The sequence below is a fragment of the Rousettus aegyptiacus genome, unplaced genomic scaffold, assembly GCF_014176215.1.
Source record: "Rousettus aegyptiacus isolate mRouAeg1 unplaced genomic scaffold, mRouAeg1.p scaffold_m13_p_5, whole genome shotgun sequence".
In the NCBI taxonomy this organism is placed as follows: domain Eukaryota; kingdom Metazoa; phylum Chordata; class Mammalia; order Chiroptera; family Pteropodidae; genus Rousettus; species Rousettus aegyptiacus.
Genome location: NW_023416308.1, coordinates 111676948 through 111689721, shown reverse-complemented (window position 1 = coordinate 111689721; position 12774 = coordinate 111676948). Strand labels below are relative to the sequence as shown.

Here is a 12774-nt window from a genome sequence, read left to right as displayed (position 1 = left end):
ATTAATGTAGATTAAAATATTTTAAATTCTAGTAGAGAAATTCTACCTTTTTTTTTTTTCAAATTTATCTCAGGAGAATGCAAATCAGAGTCTCCTAGATATCCAATATTTTTGACCCAGAAATTATGCAATAATGGTTCAATTTATAAAGTGTATGCATACAGATACATAAAATCAAATATGGCTACACATACATCTATTGTAAATTATTTGGAAAATGTGAAAAATATTAGGTATTCACAGTATTGTTATAGCTCGGTCTCCAGATCCAGTGGGGAGATGTATGGAATGGAGGTCCGCGAGAGTTCCACTTAGATTTGAAAAGTTATGGGTCTGTTAAAAAGTTTTTCCAGAATGGCAGAAAGATGCTTGTGGCCTATTGATGAGGAGAAAAACATGTAACCTTGGCACATTAAAGCTGTTTATTTATTAATGCTTTGACACAAACATTTCATTTTGTACCAGATCGGTTTCTATAATGAACATATTTTTTCAACATATCTAGCTAAATACAGAATCTTATCCCTAAATACATTTTCCTTTTGCCGGCAAATATTCCCCCAAAGAACTGAGAGAATCACACGTATGCCTCGACTGAGTCATTCTAAGTAGGGCACATGCGAGGTTAATCTCTGCAGACAGAAACAGGGCAGTCTGCTTTATGTAAGTGTCAGAACACGTCAACATTAAGAGGGGTGGGTCAGTGCAGTAGAAATGGTTGATGGTGTTGGGCTCACAAAATGACAAGTGAGAGGTCAATATTACCTGCATTGTGCTCATCATAGATGGGGTAAAAGGAGTCAAATATGCGATGACAGAAAGAAATCTAACAATGGGCAGTTAACACGCAATGCAATATATATATCTCCCTTACTGTTAAATTGTACATCTGAAACCTACTAGATTTTGTAAACTGCCACCATAATAAAAATTAATAATAATAAAAAAGATCCCCAGAGGTAGGGAAAGTGACCAGGCAGATGCACAGTGGCTTGGACATTCTGCTGTTGTGATGCAAAGGACTGCAGATTGCCACATACCTCATAGGATATGGCACCAAGTGTGTAGTAGTCAGTGAAGAGCAGAGTCACCAAAATAAGACATTGAGCCAGATGCCCTAAGTAGGAAATGATTTTCTTCTCAGATAAGAAAGTAACAAGCATCTGGGGAATGACATTAGTGAAATAAAAATTTTCCACACATGCTAAATGGATGAGGAAAACATGCATGGGGGTTTGCAGCCAGGGAGTGGATCTCATTAATAAAATCAGTCCGAAGTTCCCAATGTGATGATGAGGTAAATCAGAAGAAACAGCACAGAAAGGATGGGCTGCAGCTCTTGTTGGCTGGTCAGTCCCAGCAGAATAAACTCGGTTGCCTCAGGGCTGTGGTGCTGGGGGACAATCTTCATCTTCATATTCTCTAACAAAAAATAATTTTTTTGATACAAAAAGAATAATTTTTCAGATACAAAAAGAAATCAATTGTATGCAATCTAAGAAGGACAAAATTAATGGGCACTGAAAGAAACTGGTTTTGAAAAGAGAGATGTAAAGAGGTTATTTTCTTAGAGATGAAAGAGTTTCAATAGATGCCTTAGGTTTTTGTTGGTGTTGATTAAAGTGGACAATACATTTAAGAAACATATTTCAAGTCTATGCACCATACTGTGCTGGCTGCCTTGCAACTTCCACCTTAACTTTGCTAGCACACATGGAATTTGGCTTAGCTTACTGGCGTCCCTAATCAGACCATGGAATTGGAACTCCTGATGTCAAACATGGCCATCACAGTCTGATTGTGACATCAATGTTTGACTGGGAAGTGGGAAGAACAGGCGAGTCTCTGACCATCGTCAGTGAAGGCAAACCTTCTGTATTTGGTAGCATATACTTCTAGAGAGCCTATTGTATATTTATTCATGTTTAGTTTCTTCCTTGTTTCTTATTTATTCTCCAAGAGCAATGAACTTCTCCTGGTCTTTTGGTGATCTGTCCATCCCATTTCTTTTATTCCAAATCAAGAAATAATAGTCTGTATTGCTTCTTTATGTAATGTCATCTTTGATCTCATTAATATATTTTATCACAAAATATCTCAGTTTATTTCATATTTTATAAGTGTATTTCATATTTGTATCTTCATTGATCTCAAACCCTTATTTTCACACTTTATATTTAAATTATCAGGAAATATTATCTGCTCTACTTTAGAAATAATTTGTAAAGATCTATGCACCCCAATATTCATAGCAGCACAATTTACAATAGCTTAGATATGAACACAACCTAAATGCCCATCAACAGATGATTGGATAAAGAAGGTATGGTTTATATATACAATGGAATATTACCCAGCCATTAAAACAATGAAATTCAACCATGTGCAATGAAATCAATGGACCTATGCTGAGTGAAATAAGTCAAACAGAGAAAAATAAATACCACATAATTTCCCCTTACATGTGGAATCTAAGTAACAAAAAGAACAAACTAATAAAAAGCAGACTCAGAAATATAGTGGACAATTTTTGACAGACAGAGAGGAGTGGGGCTTAGGAGGCTAGGGGAATGGGGTGAAGGGTTAAAGAAGTACAAATTACTAGTTGATAGATGGTCACAGGAATGGGGAGTACAGCATAGGGAATGCAGTCAGCATTAATATATTGGCTAGGTGGAAAACCAGAGGAGAGAAGGAGCAATTAGGGAGATCGTTTTGTAAACTATAAAAATGTCTAACCAATGTGTTGTGTACTTCAACCTAATTAAAATAAATAAATAAATTTAAAAATATTACATTTTGAATCTTAAAACAGCCTCTCAGTATTTCCTTCGCTATCAGTATGGTCTAAGAAAAAATTATCTCTTGCTTAAGCTGCAATAATGAACTTCCTCTTTCATTATTGAAATATTCAATCTCCCAACCCAAGTCAGTGATCTTTTATGATCATAGCATGTTACTACAGACTTTGTAGAATAGTCTAGGATTTTCTATCAACTTGAGTTAAAATTCAAAGTTGTTACCAGAGTCTAGAGGGACTGATATTTTCCTACTCGCTCTCCAAACCCTTCGATCACTTTCTCTTCAGTCCTCCTTCTCCTGCTTCACTGACCACCTTCCTAGCTTTTTTTTGAACAAGCTGAGCACATTCTTATATCAAGGCCTTTGCACACATTGTTCTCTTGGGCCTAGAATACTCTTTCTCCAGACTTTTCAGTGATGCATTTCATCACTTCTAAGAGATCTCTCTTCTGAAAACACCTCTTATGAAAGGCATTGCCTGGCCTCTTGTCTAAGTTAAGCTTCATTCCAAATAGCTCTGTAATCATCAACCATGATCTATTTTTTTCTGTATATCATATATCACTTCAGAAATTATTTATTTATGTAAATAATTTTTATCAATATATTTTGCTGTCTGCCCCTCAATTATAAAGGTAGCCATGCGAGGGCAGGAACTTTATTTGCGTCATATTCCCAGAACTTGGGTGAATGCCCGAATCATAACCAATACGCAGTATCAATTTGTTGAATAAGTGAGAGAACTTTGCCAGCTCACACCAGCCGATTTTTCATACTATGTCTTACTTCCTTGATAATACCAGTAGAGCTGGAGTTACTACAGAAAACTCTAGCTGCCATATAAACAATGTACAAGAGGTAGCACAGTTAGGGGTTTCCTGTAATAACACAAGCTAGTGATAATGGTGCCTGACCTAAAATCTTGATAATTGCTGGTTAAAACTTGTAGATTGGACTTTTGGAAACAGATATTGTTTCCAAACAATATCTGTTTAAAGAAATAATATATTCACAAATGTAACACTTAGATCAGTGGTTATCAACTCTGGCTTCACATTAGAATCAGGTGTGAAGTTTTTAAAAATATTGATACTTGGGGGCTACCTCAGCTCAGATGGAGCACACACACTGATATATATTTAATAAGTTTCCACATAACTAATGCACAACTAGAGTTGAGTCACTGAATTAGACAATTGAAATGTTTAAACTAAATAAAGACATTTTATCCTCTGATATAGCTTACAACTTCCACTTACATTAGATTCTGAGACAGTGTCACAAATTCCCCCTAAATATAGAACTTGCTGTCATCAATGTATACAAAATATTTCTCTATTAGTTTGAAGAGGGAAAAACGCCAACCACTGACTTTAGCCCTCCTAGTATTCTGCTGGTTTGAGAAAGAATGAAAAGAAATTATCTCCCCAAAAGTCTCCATAATTCTATCTCATCTTTTTGTACTCAAGCAACATAAGGGAAAGAAAGAAAACTTATTTATCACACACACAGTCCAGGGCTTGATTTCTGGAATGCACATGAAAAAAAAAACACAAGGTGGAAGTAAATTTAGTATAATTATATTCCAAGTTATGAGCTAAAATAAGGGAATGAGAGAGAAGAACCTGTGTGCTAGCATTCTCACTAAAGTGTTTAGAATTATAAAAATGCCAGCACAGATTGTTGGAGTTGAATGGCAACTTTTCAGTCTCATATCACATAGTGTTGTCTGCAATGTCATGAGCCTCCACCAGAGGGATACACACCAAATTGTTAGGGAGCCTTCATTCAGTGCTTCTCTCTCATTCCAAGAGGAAGAAGACAAGCGAGAAACTTAGAGGGATAAAAATATCCAAAAGAAGATATTAATTAAATCTATAAAATCATTACAGATGAAATAATAGAATTATTGAAAAGAACCTCAATTATGCTTAAGGTATGGTATGAATTAAACATCTATGTACAATGCAGGGGAAAGATATAAACAACTTTAAGCCCTATGGAATCTTTTCTGAGAACTTTGACCAAAATGAATGCCTCAGCTAGAAAGTCAGTGAAATCCATAGCAGTATTGGGGAGGAACACAAACACGGCAGAGAAAAGTGGATTCTCCTTGAACAACGCACTGTAACTTGTTCTGATGATCCTGGATATAACAATACTACCAGATTTCAGTTCACACCTAATTGGAAAAACTTAAGAGAAGCCCCTTCAAATGAGGAAGAAAAGGCGTTCGCGTTAAAATTTTTTTTCTCCCCACCCTTAATCCTACACTCATCTACCCAAATTTCTTTAAACTTTTCTCTTAGCGACAAGCATATGAAGTCATTAAAGGCATATGGAGTAGGAGTATATTTTTCTTGGGCCAAATTCTCAGGCTCTAGATTTGGAGAAGATAAACGAGTTAAAAGGGATGTGGCTAAAGATTTGGCTAGAGTTCAATATGTAACCTGCTCTTAATCTTAGCTGTGTTGTGAAAGCGATCTGTAACCAAGGTCAGGGATAGTTTGAAGGCTTCTCCAACCTCCTAATGCACCATAAGTCATCTGCTATCTTTGTGGGAGAGAGCCTGAGGTCTGTTTGCCCATGGTTTTGTCTTAACGTGGCAATACTTATGGTCACTACCAATTCCATTTTATGTTCAAACAAAGAAATAGTGATAAATCAATCAATATTTCTTATGAGTTCTTGATTTTTTCAAAACTACCAGACTTACCTATGGAGGTATAGTGATTTCTTAGCCTCCTTGAATGTCCCCCAAGTAAGAGGATTTATACCAGAATGACTAACTTTGGGAGACTCATTCCTGAAACATTCATCAGTCGCCTATGGAACATCATTAGGACTCCTGTGGAGGTGTTTACAAAAGTAACATTTAAATGGGTTGGATCCTAATTTATGGGATAATCATTAGATGCATATAGTCTTTCAGTAAATGTAAAAACATGTAGTACAGATTTTGATATCAAGATTAATTCAGGGAAGATACAAAGGTATTCCATTCTTTAAAATTAAAGAGCCTTTGTCATGAGTCTGCTCATCATATCCTCAGCTGGAATAGTCTCTCCTTCTTCTTCATGTCCACGGTGGTTTTCTCTGCCTCTCTTATGGTACTTGCTTCCTTTTATAACTTTCCTTTTTCTTTAACAGGACGGTAAGTGCTCTGAGGACAGAATTAATGACAATTCATTTGATTTTTTTTTGTAAAGATCTGTGCATTATTTTGGGTGCACTGTTCATGTTTACTGAAGAAATATTGAATGACTGACTAAACAGTGATGCTAAGCAGAGAACTGGAGATTTAAGTTTAATGGAACAGTTTTTTGATACTCAGATCCAAATGAAGGATAGTTGAAGTGAAATTAGTTCAAGTAGACCTCTTAGCACAAATCACTTACAAAAAGATATATTTAGATTTTGATTCCTGATATGTATATATAACTCACATAACATTTCTGCATTTGATTGTCTCTATGTTAGCATTTGAAAGTTGAGCAAAATTCTAGCACTTCTGATCCAGGATCATAATAATACTACTATGAATAGCAATAAAAATACAGTAGTTTATATTATATATCTTTCATATGATTGAGTTAATCTTCCACTTTTGAAATGCATCCACCATTAATGCTTGAATTAAAAAAAAAAGTTGATTATGACAAAGAGAAAACAAAGAGCCCAACACCTTACCTGTGTGTACAAATGACAGAGAATAGATGAAAGCAAAAGAAGATTTACAGCCTTAGGAGATATTTCTGAGATAGGCTTTCCCATTCTCCTTGTTGAAGCTTTGGCCCCGAATCAACTTGTTGAGTGGCCAAAGCAAAATAAACCTTGGACTCAGCTTATTTCAGCAGTATTTACTTGAACTTAAGTTAATGCTGTCTCAGTTTCTTTAGTCTCCATGAGGCATGGCCAATACCTTAAAGTCCAAGTTTCCAGCATGTCTATTATAGGGGAGTATGGAAATATCTGAGACTCGATGACTGGAATATGTTGCACCAGTGAGGTAGCACACAGCGGACATCCCAGGTGAGGTCTGAACGAAAATAAGGGGCAGACCAAAGGTGGGGTATGTAGTTCCCTCAAGAGCCAAGATGCAGGTGGGTGAGCAGAAAAGATTATCAGTCTGTCTATCCATGAGCGTTAATGACCCCAAGATGCACTTGTCATGGTGGACAACGGCAGAACAGCAACCATGCAAATTAGAGGACAAGAAAGACCAGAGGGAAGCATAGCCTTATATCCTCCTCCTCCTCCTTCATGCACAAAAAATTGACTTGAGATATTTAAAAAGTCGTGGAGATGATATAATTGGTTATGGGAAGGAGTAAGACTGAGAGGAAGAAATCAAGAATGACCCTGAGATTTCTGAAGCGCATAAATTGATAAAACAAGGTACCAATTATGATAAAAAGGATTGAAGCAAAAGTTTCTAAATGACTTTAGAGGGGAATATTTTGAAGTCCACTTTGGATTCCTCTCACCATACCTCCACATACTTACCTTGATAAAATAAATGGAGGTTGGTGAGATTATGAAAAGATTTATTACAGTTGCATGCCTGTTGACACAAGGCATCCTTTTTTCCTCTCTGTGACTGATATACATGTCTCATCTCAATCACATGGGTTTATTGGTCATGGCTTTAGAAAGGGAGGAGGAAGCAAGAATTATCCCACTGCTCTGCTGTGTCCAGGTGACTTCACTTCAGAGGAAAGAAACAGAAAAACAAGTCTAAGCCACATTCTTAAATCCACGTTTACTCTAATTGATGTTACTACTGTTAATATCTGGCTGGTACATGTAGTCCTCAATTGATTCAAGACCCGGAAGGAAGGTGATTCAATGGCCCCTTTAATCTCCAAAAATGGTGAACCCAGAAATAACCTCAAACATTAACTGCTGTGTGCTGCTGTGGCCTGAGGCAGGGACATAGCATAAAACAAAATTTTACTCAGGTGTTTTAACTGAATGGACTTTAATGAAAAGACATAATACAGGCAGTGTTAAAAAAAATAGCAATCAATGATCCCTGGAGGGTAATTGAAAGAAGCAATTACTACTCTTAGTTCTGCAGTGGCCAGGTAGTGGCTACTGTCACCAGAGCCCAATAAGAGCTAGACCAGGAAGCAAGTCCTTGGCATACTTCTTCTGCAACATACACATCAGCATGAGTTTTTCTTGGAAGAAGGTAACCACTCTAGCACCTTCATTGTGAAGCTGGAGAGAATGAGGAGAACACTGAGCTACTTGTCTCTTCCTCCCACTCTCTGACGTCTGCTGGTTTCTCTCATTGGCCAAACTCGACTAGAAACTAGTTATCAAAGGAACTCTAATGATGTTCTCCATAAAATTAAATTTTAGGTAAACAAAAGAAAATAGAGAAGAACAGAAAATAGGTCTGGGTAGGGTACCAAAGCGAGAATGACCATTACGTCTATTATTATCTATATATCCACAGTGTTCACATTGCTATGCATTATTTTTCCTATTAAAAAATAAATCACCAGGCTTGTGATCAGGAAATAACTTGTCCAGTTTCAATAAAAGCTAATTGATCTTCCAATGGTTTTCCAGACTTCAAAACGTGTCCACTATGCCATGCACTACTTTATCTTCCATGTTGTAAAAAAGAAAAGTCAATATTCCCTCAAAGTAAAAAAAATATTAAGACATTCAAATATAAGTTAAAATAAACAACAAATCTCCTGTCTTTATCTTTCTGGGAGATTTAATTTCCATGTGATCTGGGGGTGTGTGCAAAAATTATGTCCTCAATGAGCTTAGGGTTTTCAAAAGAATAAAATAGTAGTGGTTATTTATAGTCTGAATGACTTTCTGCTAGAAATAATTGAACTCTAGGGATTTGGTCGCTATATGACAAGTCTTTATAAAGCCTTCAGGTTCTTTATTTCCATGCTGTCATCGGAAAGTTGCTCTTCTTTCATAGGTAGGATTAGCTATTGCTAAAATGTATTTTGGAATCTAGAAATAGATATTTTAATCAATCAAAATAAATTACAGGCCGAAACATATGCTGATAAACAAGTAAATGTCCTGATTTATATTCTACTATTCTTCTCAGAGTACAAGTATTTATAAATGTACAGTGGAGTGATATTTATGATGGGAACTAGACCAAACAGAACATCCATTCCCTCAGTAATCACTGATTGCCTCCATTCAGAAAGCACTGTTCCAGGTGCCACTGAGGCTTTTGCTACAGTTAACTCCTCATCCCTGAAGAGCTCACATTTTGATGTTGCTGAGTCTTGTTTTAGGCCAGACCTGGACATTTTACCAAAAAATAATAGTAGGTACAACTTGCTGAGTGTTCACTCCATTTCAGACATATTTAAAAAGTATGAACTTGATTAACTCTCTTACATGGATGGAGTTGCTATTAGTAACCAATTTTATGCATGAGGCATCTTAGGCACGGAAAGATGGATAACGTGCCCAAGCCCTCAGATGGGAGTTAGAGGATATGGAATTTCCAGTGCAGTAACTATTAAACACTGCTGACTTTCAGTAATTAGGCATGCTTTCTCTCTCTCGTTTCATGAAGAAAAATAAAGGGATGGTTCATTCTGAGTTAACAACCCTACTCTTTATAATAATAAACATCCCATTATATGATGTTCTGTACCCTCTCTATAGAAAGTGTCCACTTTTAGGTTTATAACCTCTATTATTTAAAATTATTAAAAATGCATTTAATGAAGATGCTTTCTCTAATTTTTTTTTTTTTTCATCTCAAGTTGAACTATGACCACATGCTAAGGAAACATCATCCTCATTAAAGCTAAAGATCAACCTCTAGACTCTCTGCATGACTGGGGAGTGGCAGCAAGTATTACATGGAAAAGCCACAGAGTGAGTGCAAACTTTATCCACTCATAAATACTTATTTCTGAGTTTTCCTTCCTTAAATCACATAAGATGTGTTTTGTTTCTTTAAAGAAAGATAATTACCATGACGTACTCTGTTGGATCATATGAAAAAACCTATTGCTTATATTGCCTCATTTCTCCACAGTGAAAATGAATGAGATATTATTTTGACTCTTGATTAATGTTTCAATAAATAAATACTATTAAAATACCATCCCGGCACAAAAAGTATTTGTCCGTTGTGACTATAACTATAATCTTAAAAAATTTAAAAAAATGCAAATCAGTTATGATTTTGCAGATTTAGTTGACTTGTCTTGAATTATATTGTCCTAGTCAATAAGTTCAAAGTCCTCAAGGGTAGGATGGGATCATGGAATGAACAATATTGGAGTGGTGCATTTGCAAAGGGCCTTACAGAGTGGCCTGTGTTTATCCTTGGCATTGCAGCCATTGACAAGAGTCACTATAACATCAACATGGCTGTGTATGTGTTATTGAAGGAGGATGTAGATTTTTCCATGATGGTTTTCATGGTCACTTGTGTCCTGCGCAAATGTTGGGAGATGGCACTTCATGATATTTTATGTACTCTTATTTAAATGGGTAATATGATTATTCTTTCTGTGTTAACTTTTATGTTTTAAAGAATTTTAATAGAATGCATGTTATAGAGTTTTTCTCAAATTTTCAAGAGTTAAAATGAGGTAGAGTTACAACGAAATCATTATCGTCTGACGATATGTTTGTCAGCCTTTTTTTTCATTATCATCTTCCTCACTCGGGGAGCCTTTAATATATTATTTCCCCCCTAACTGCCACCGCCATGAACATTTAATACCACCAATATATGAGTATGTGTATATCTGTATATACACATATATATGTGTGTATTGTTTATGTACTGTATGTACATCTGTTTTTATACCAAAAACCCACTAAGATTTGCTTTTGTGCCCCACAAATTGATTTTTGCCTCCCTTGGGAATAATATACAAAGCAAAGGAGATCTTAGGTAAGTATTTATAAATTAAGTAAAATTTAGTGACAAGAAAACCATCAGCGGTAAACCAGAGTGGGGAAAATGGACAAGCATTGCAGGAGGAGGGAACAGCATGAAAACAAACGAGTTTAGAGGGGCAGGTAAATAGATCCTTGTTCTGTAAGGATGTGTTTCACTTCCCTAAATCCATTAAGCTGTGAAAAAACAGATGAGTTCCAATTTTGATGCTTTAGATACTCCAAAAAAAAAAATTGGAAAAATATGAGATTACAACTTAAAAGTAAAATAGTGTTTAAAAGTATTGTTTAAGAAAATCGTACATGAACAAATGTAGTAATCACTTGCAGAAAAAAGGTTTTTCAAACATGAAAAGACTTGCAGAAAAGCATTGAAAAATATGACTGCCTTATATAAAGGAGTTCTATTAGATATTTCAAACATCAATTGCCTGCTTACTAGGCTACTTCCTTATACCACATGTATTTATAAGTTTGAGAAAAGAGGAAGATATCTTAAGTGACATAATGAACTAATGGATGAATGACCAAAAGACATGAATTTCTGTTTCCTTTATTTAGACCTCAGTTGAAGGGAAGCAACCACAATGTTAAAGGAAAACTACACAGCGGTGACTGAGTTTATTCTCCTGGGACTGACAGATCGAGCAGAGCTGCAGCCTGTCCTTTTTGTGGTGTTCCTCGTCATCTACCTGGTCATAGTCATTGGCAACGTGAGCATGATTTTGCTAATCAGAAGTGACTCGAGACTTCACACTCCCATGTACTTCTTCCTCAGTCACCTCTCCTTCCTGGATCTCTGTTACACCACCACTGTCGCTCCTCAGATGCTGGTTAATTTCTTATCCAAGAGAAAAACCATATCTGCCATTGGTTGCTTTATACAATTCCACTTTTTTATTGCCCTGGTGATCACAGAATATTATTTGCTCTCAACAATGGCTTATGACCGCTACATGGCCATCTGCAAGCCCTTGCTATATGGTCCAAAAATGTCCAGATGTGTGTGCATCTCTCTCGTTGCTATTTCTTATGGTTATGGCTTTGCAAATGGTCTGGTACAGACCGTCCTGATGCTTCGTCTCTCCTTCTGTGGACCCAATGAAATCAACCACTTTTACTGTGCGGACCCACCTCTGTTAGTCCTTGCCTGCTCTGATACCTATGTCAAAGAAACTGCCATGTTTGTGGTGGCAGGTTCCAACCTCACCTGCTCTCTCACCTTGATTCTCATCTCCTACGTTTTCATTTTCACAGCCATTTTGCGTATTCGCTCTGCTGAGGGGAGGCGCAAGGCTTTCTCCACCTGTGGGTCGCATTTGACGGCTGTCACTATCTTCTATGGGACACTGTTCTGCATGCATCTTAGGCCCCCTTCAGAGGCAGCTGTAGAACAGGGGAAAATTGTGGCTGTGTTTTATATCTTTGTGAGTCCTATGTTAAATCCTTTGATCTATAGTTTGAGGAACAAAGATGTTAAAGAAGCAATAAGGAAAGTTGTCCAAAAGAAATTGTTGGGTAAATAAAATAGGCATTTTGGTCATAGATATGAACATATCCAATTTTCTGCCCAATTATAAGCATTTTAATTAAGAGATCACTTTCTGTCACTAAATGTTTTTTATTTTTTATAATTCATATAATAGACTTGGACAAATCTGTTAAACTATTTGCTAGCATTTACAGTACTATGCCAGTGAGTTAAAAAATAGTGCATGGAAATTTAAAATTCTAACCAGAAGCCATTATTATTGCTCTTTAAAATAAATACAGAATAGGTGGTCTCATCCATAATACTCATATAGATACAAAGTTATAAAAGACAGAATTACCAAATAATGCTACCGCGATGACCATTTGTTAGATTTTTGTAGTGCTTAATAATTTCCAAACTATATTCCACAAACTTCTCAATTGTGACAGGAGAATGGTTTTTCTCCCTCTTTTTCTCTTTATGCAAATCATGTTGCAATGATGATCAATGTGTATCTCAGATTATTACTCTGAGGAGTATCTTTAGAACGATAGTGCTAGTCCAATGGAATCTTCATTCAC

General features: G+C 36.2%; 1 protein-coding gene across 1 annotated transcript; it reads left to right on the top strand.

Moving 5' to 3' along the window:
* The first annotated feature begins 11306 nt into the window (after window positions 1-11306).
* Window positions 11307-12245, top strand: LOC107499013 (olfactory receptor 1030-like). The gene has a single exon (XM_016122773.2). The coding sequence runs from the start codon at window positions 11307-11309 to the stop codon at window positions 12243-12245; it is 939 nt and encodes a 312-aa protein (XP_015978259.1).
* The last annotated feature ends 529 nt before the right edge of the window (window positions 12246-12774 follow it).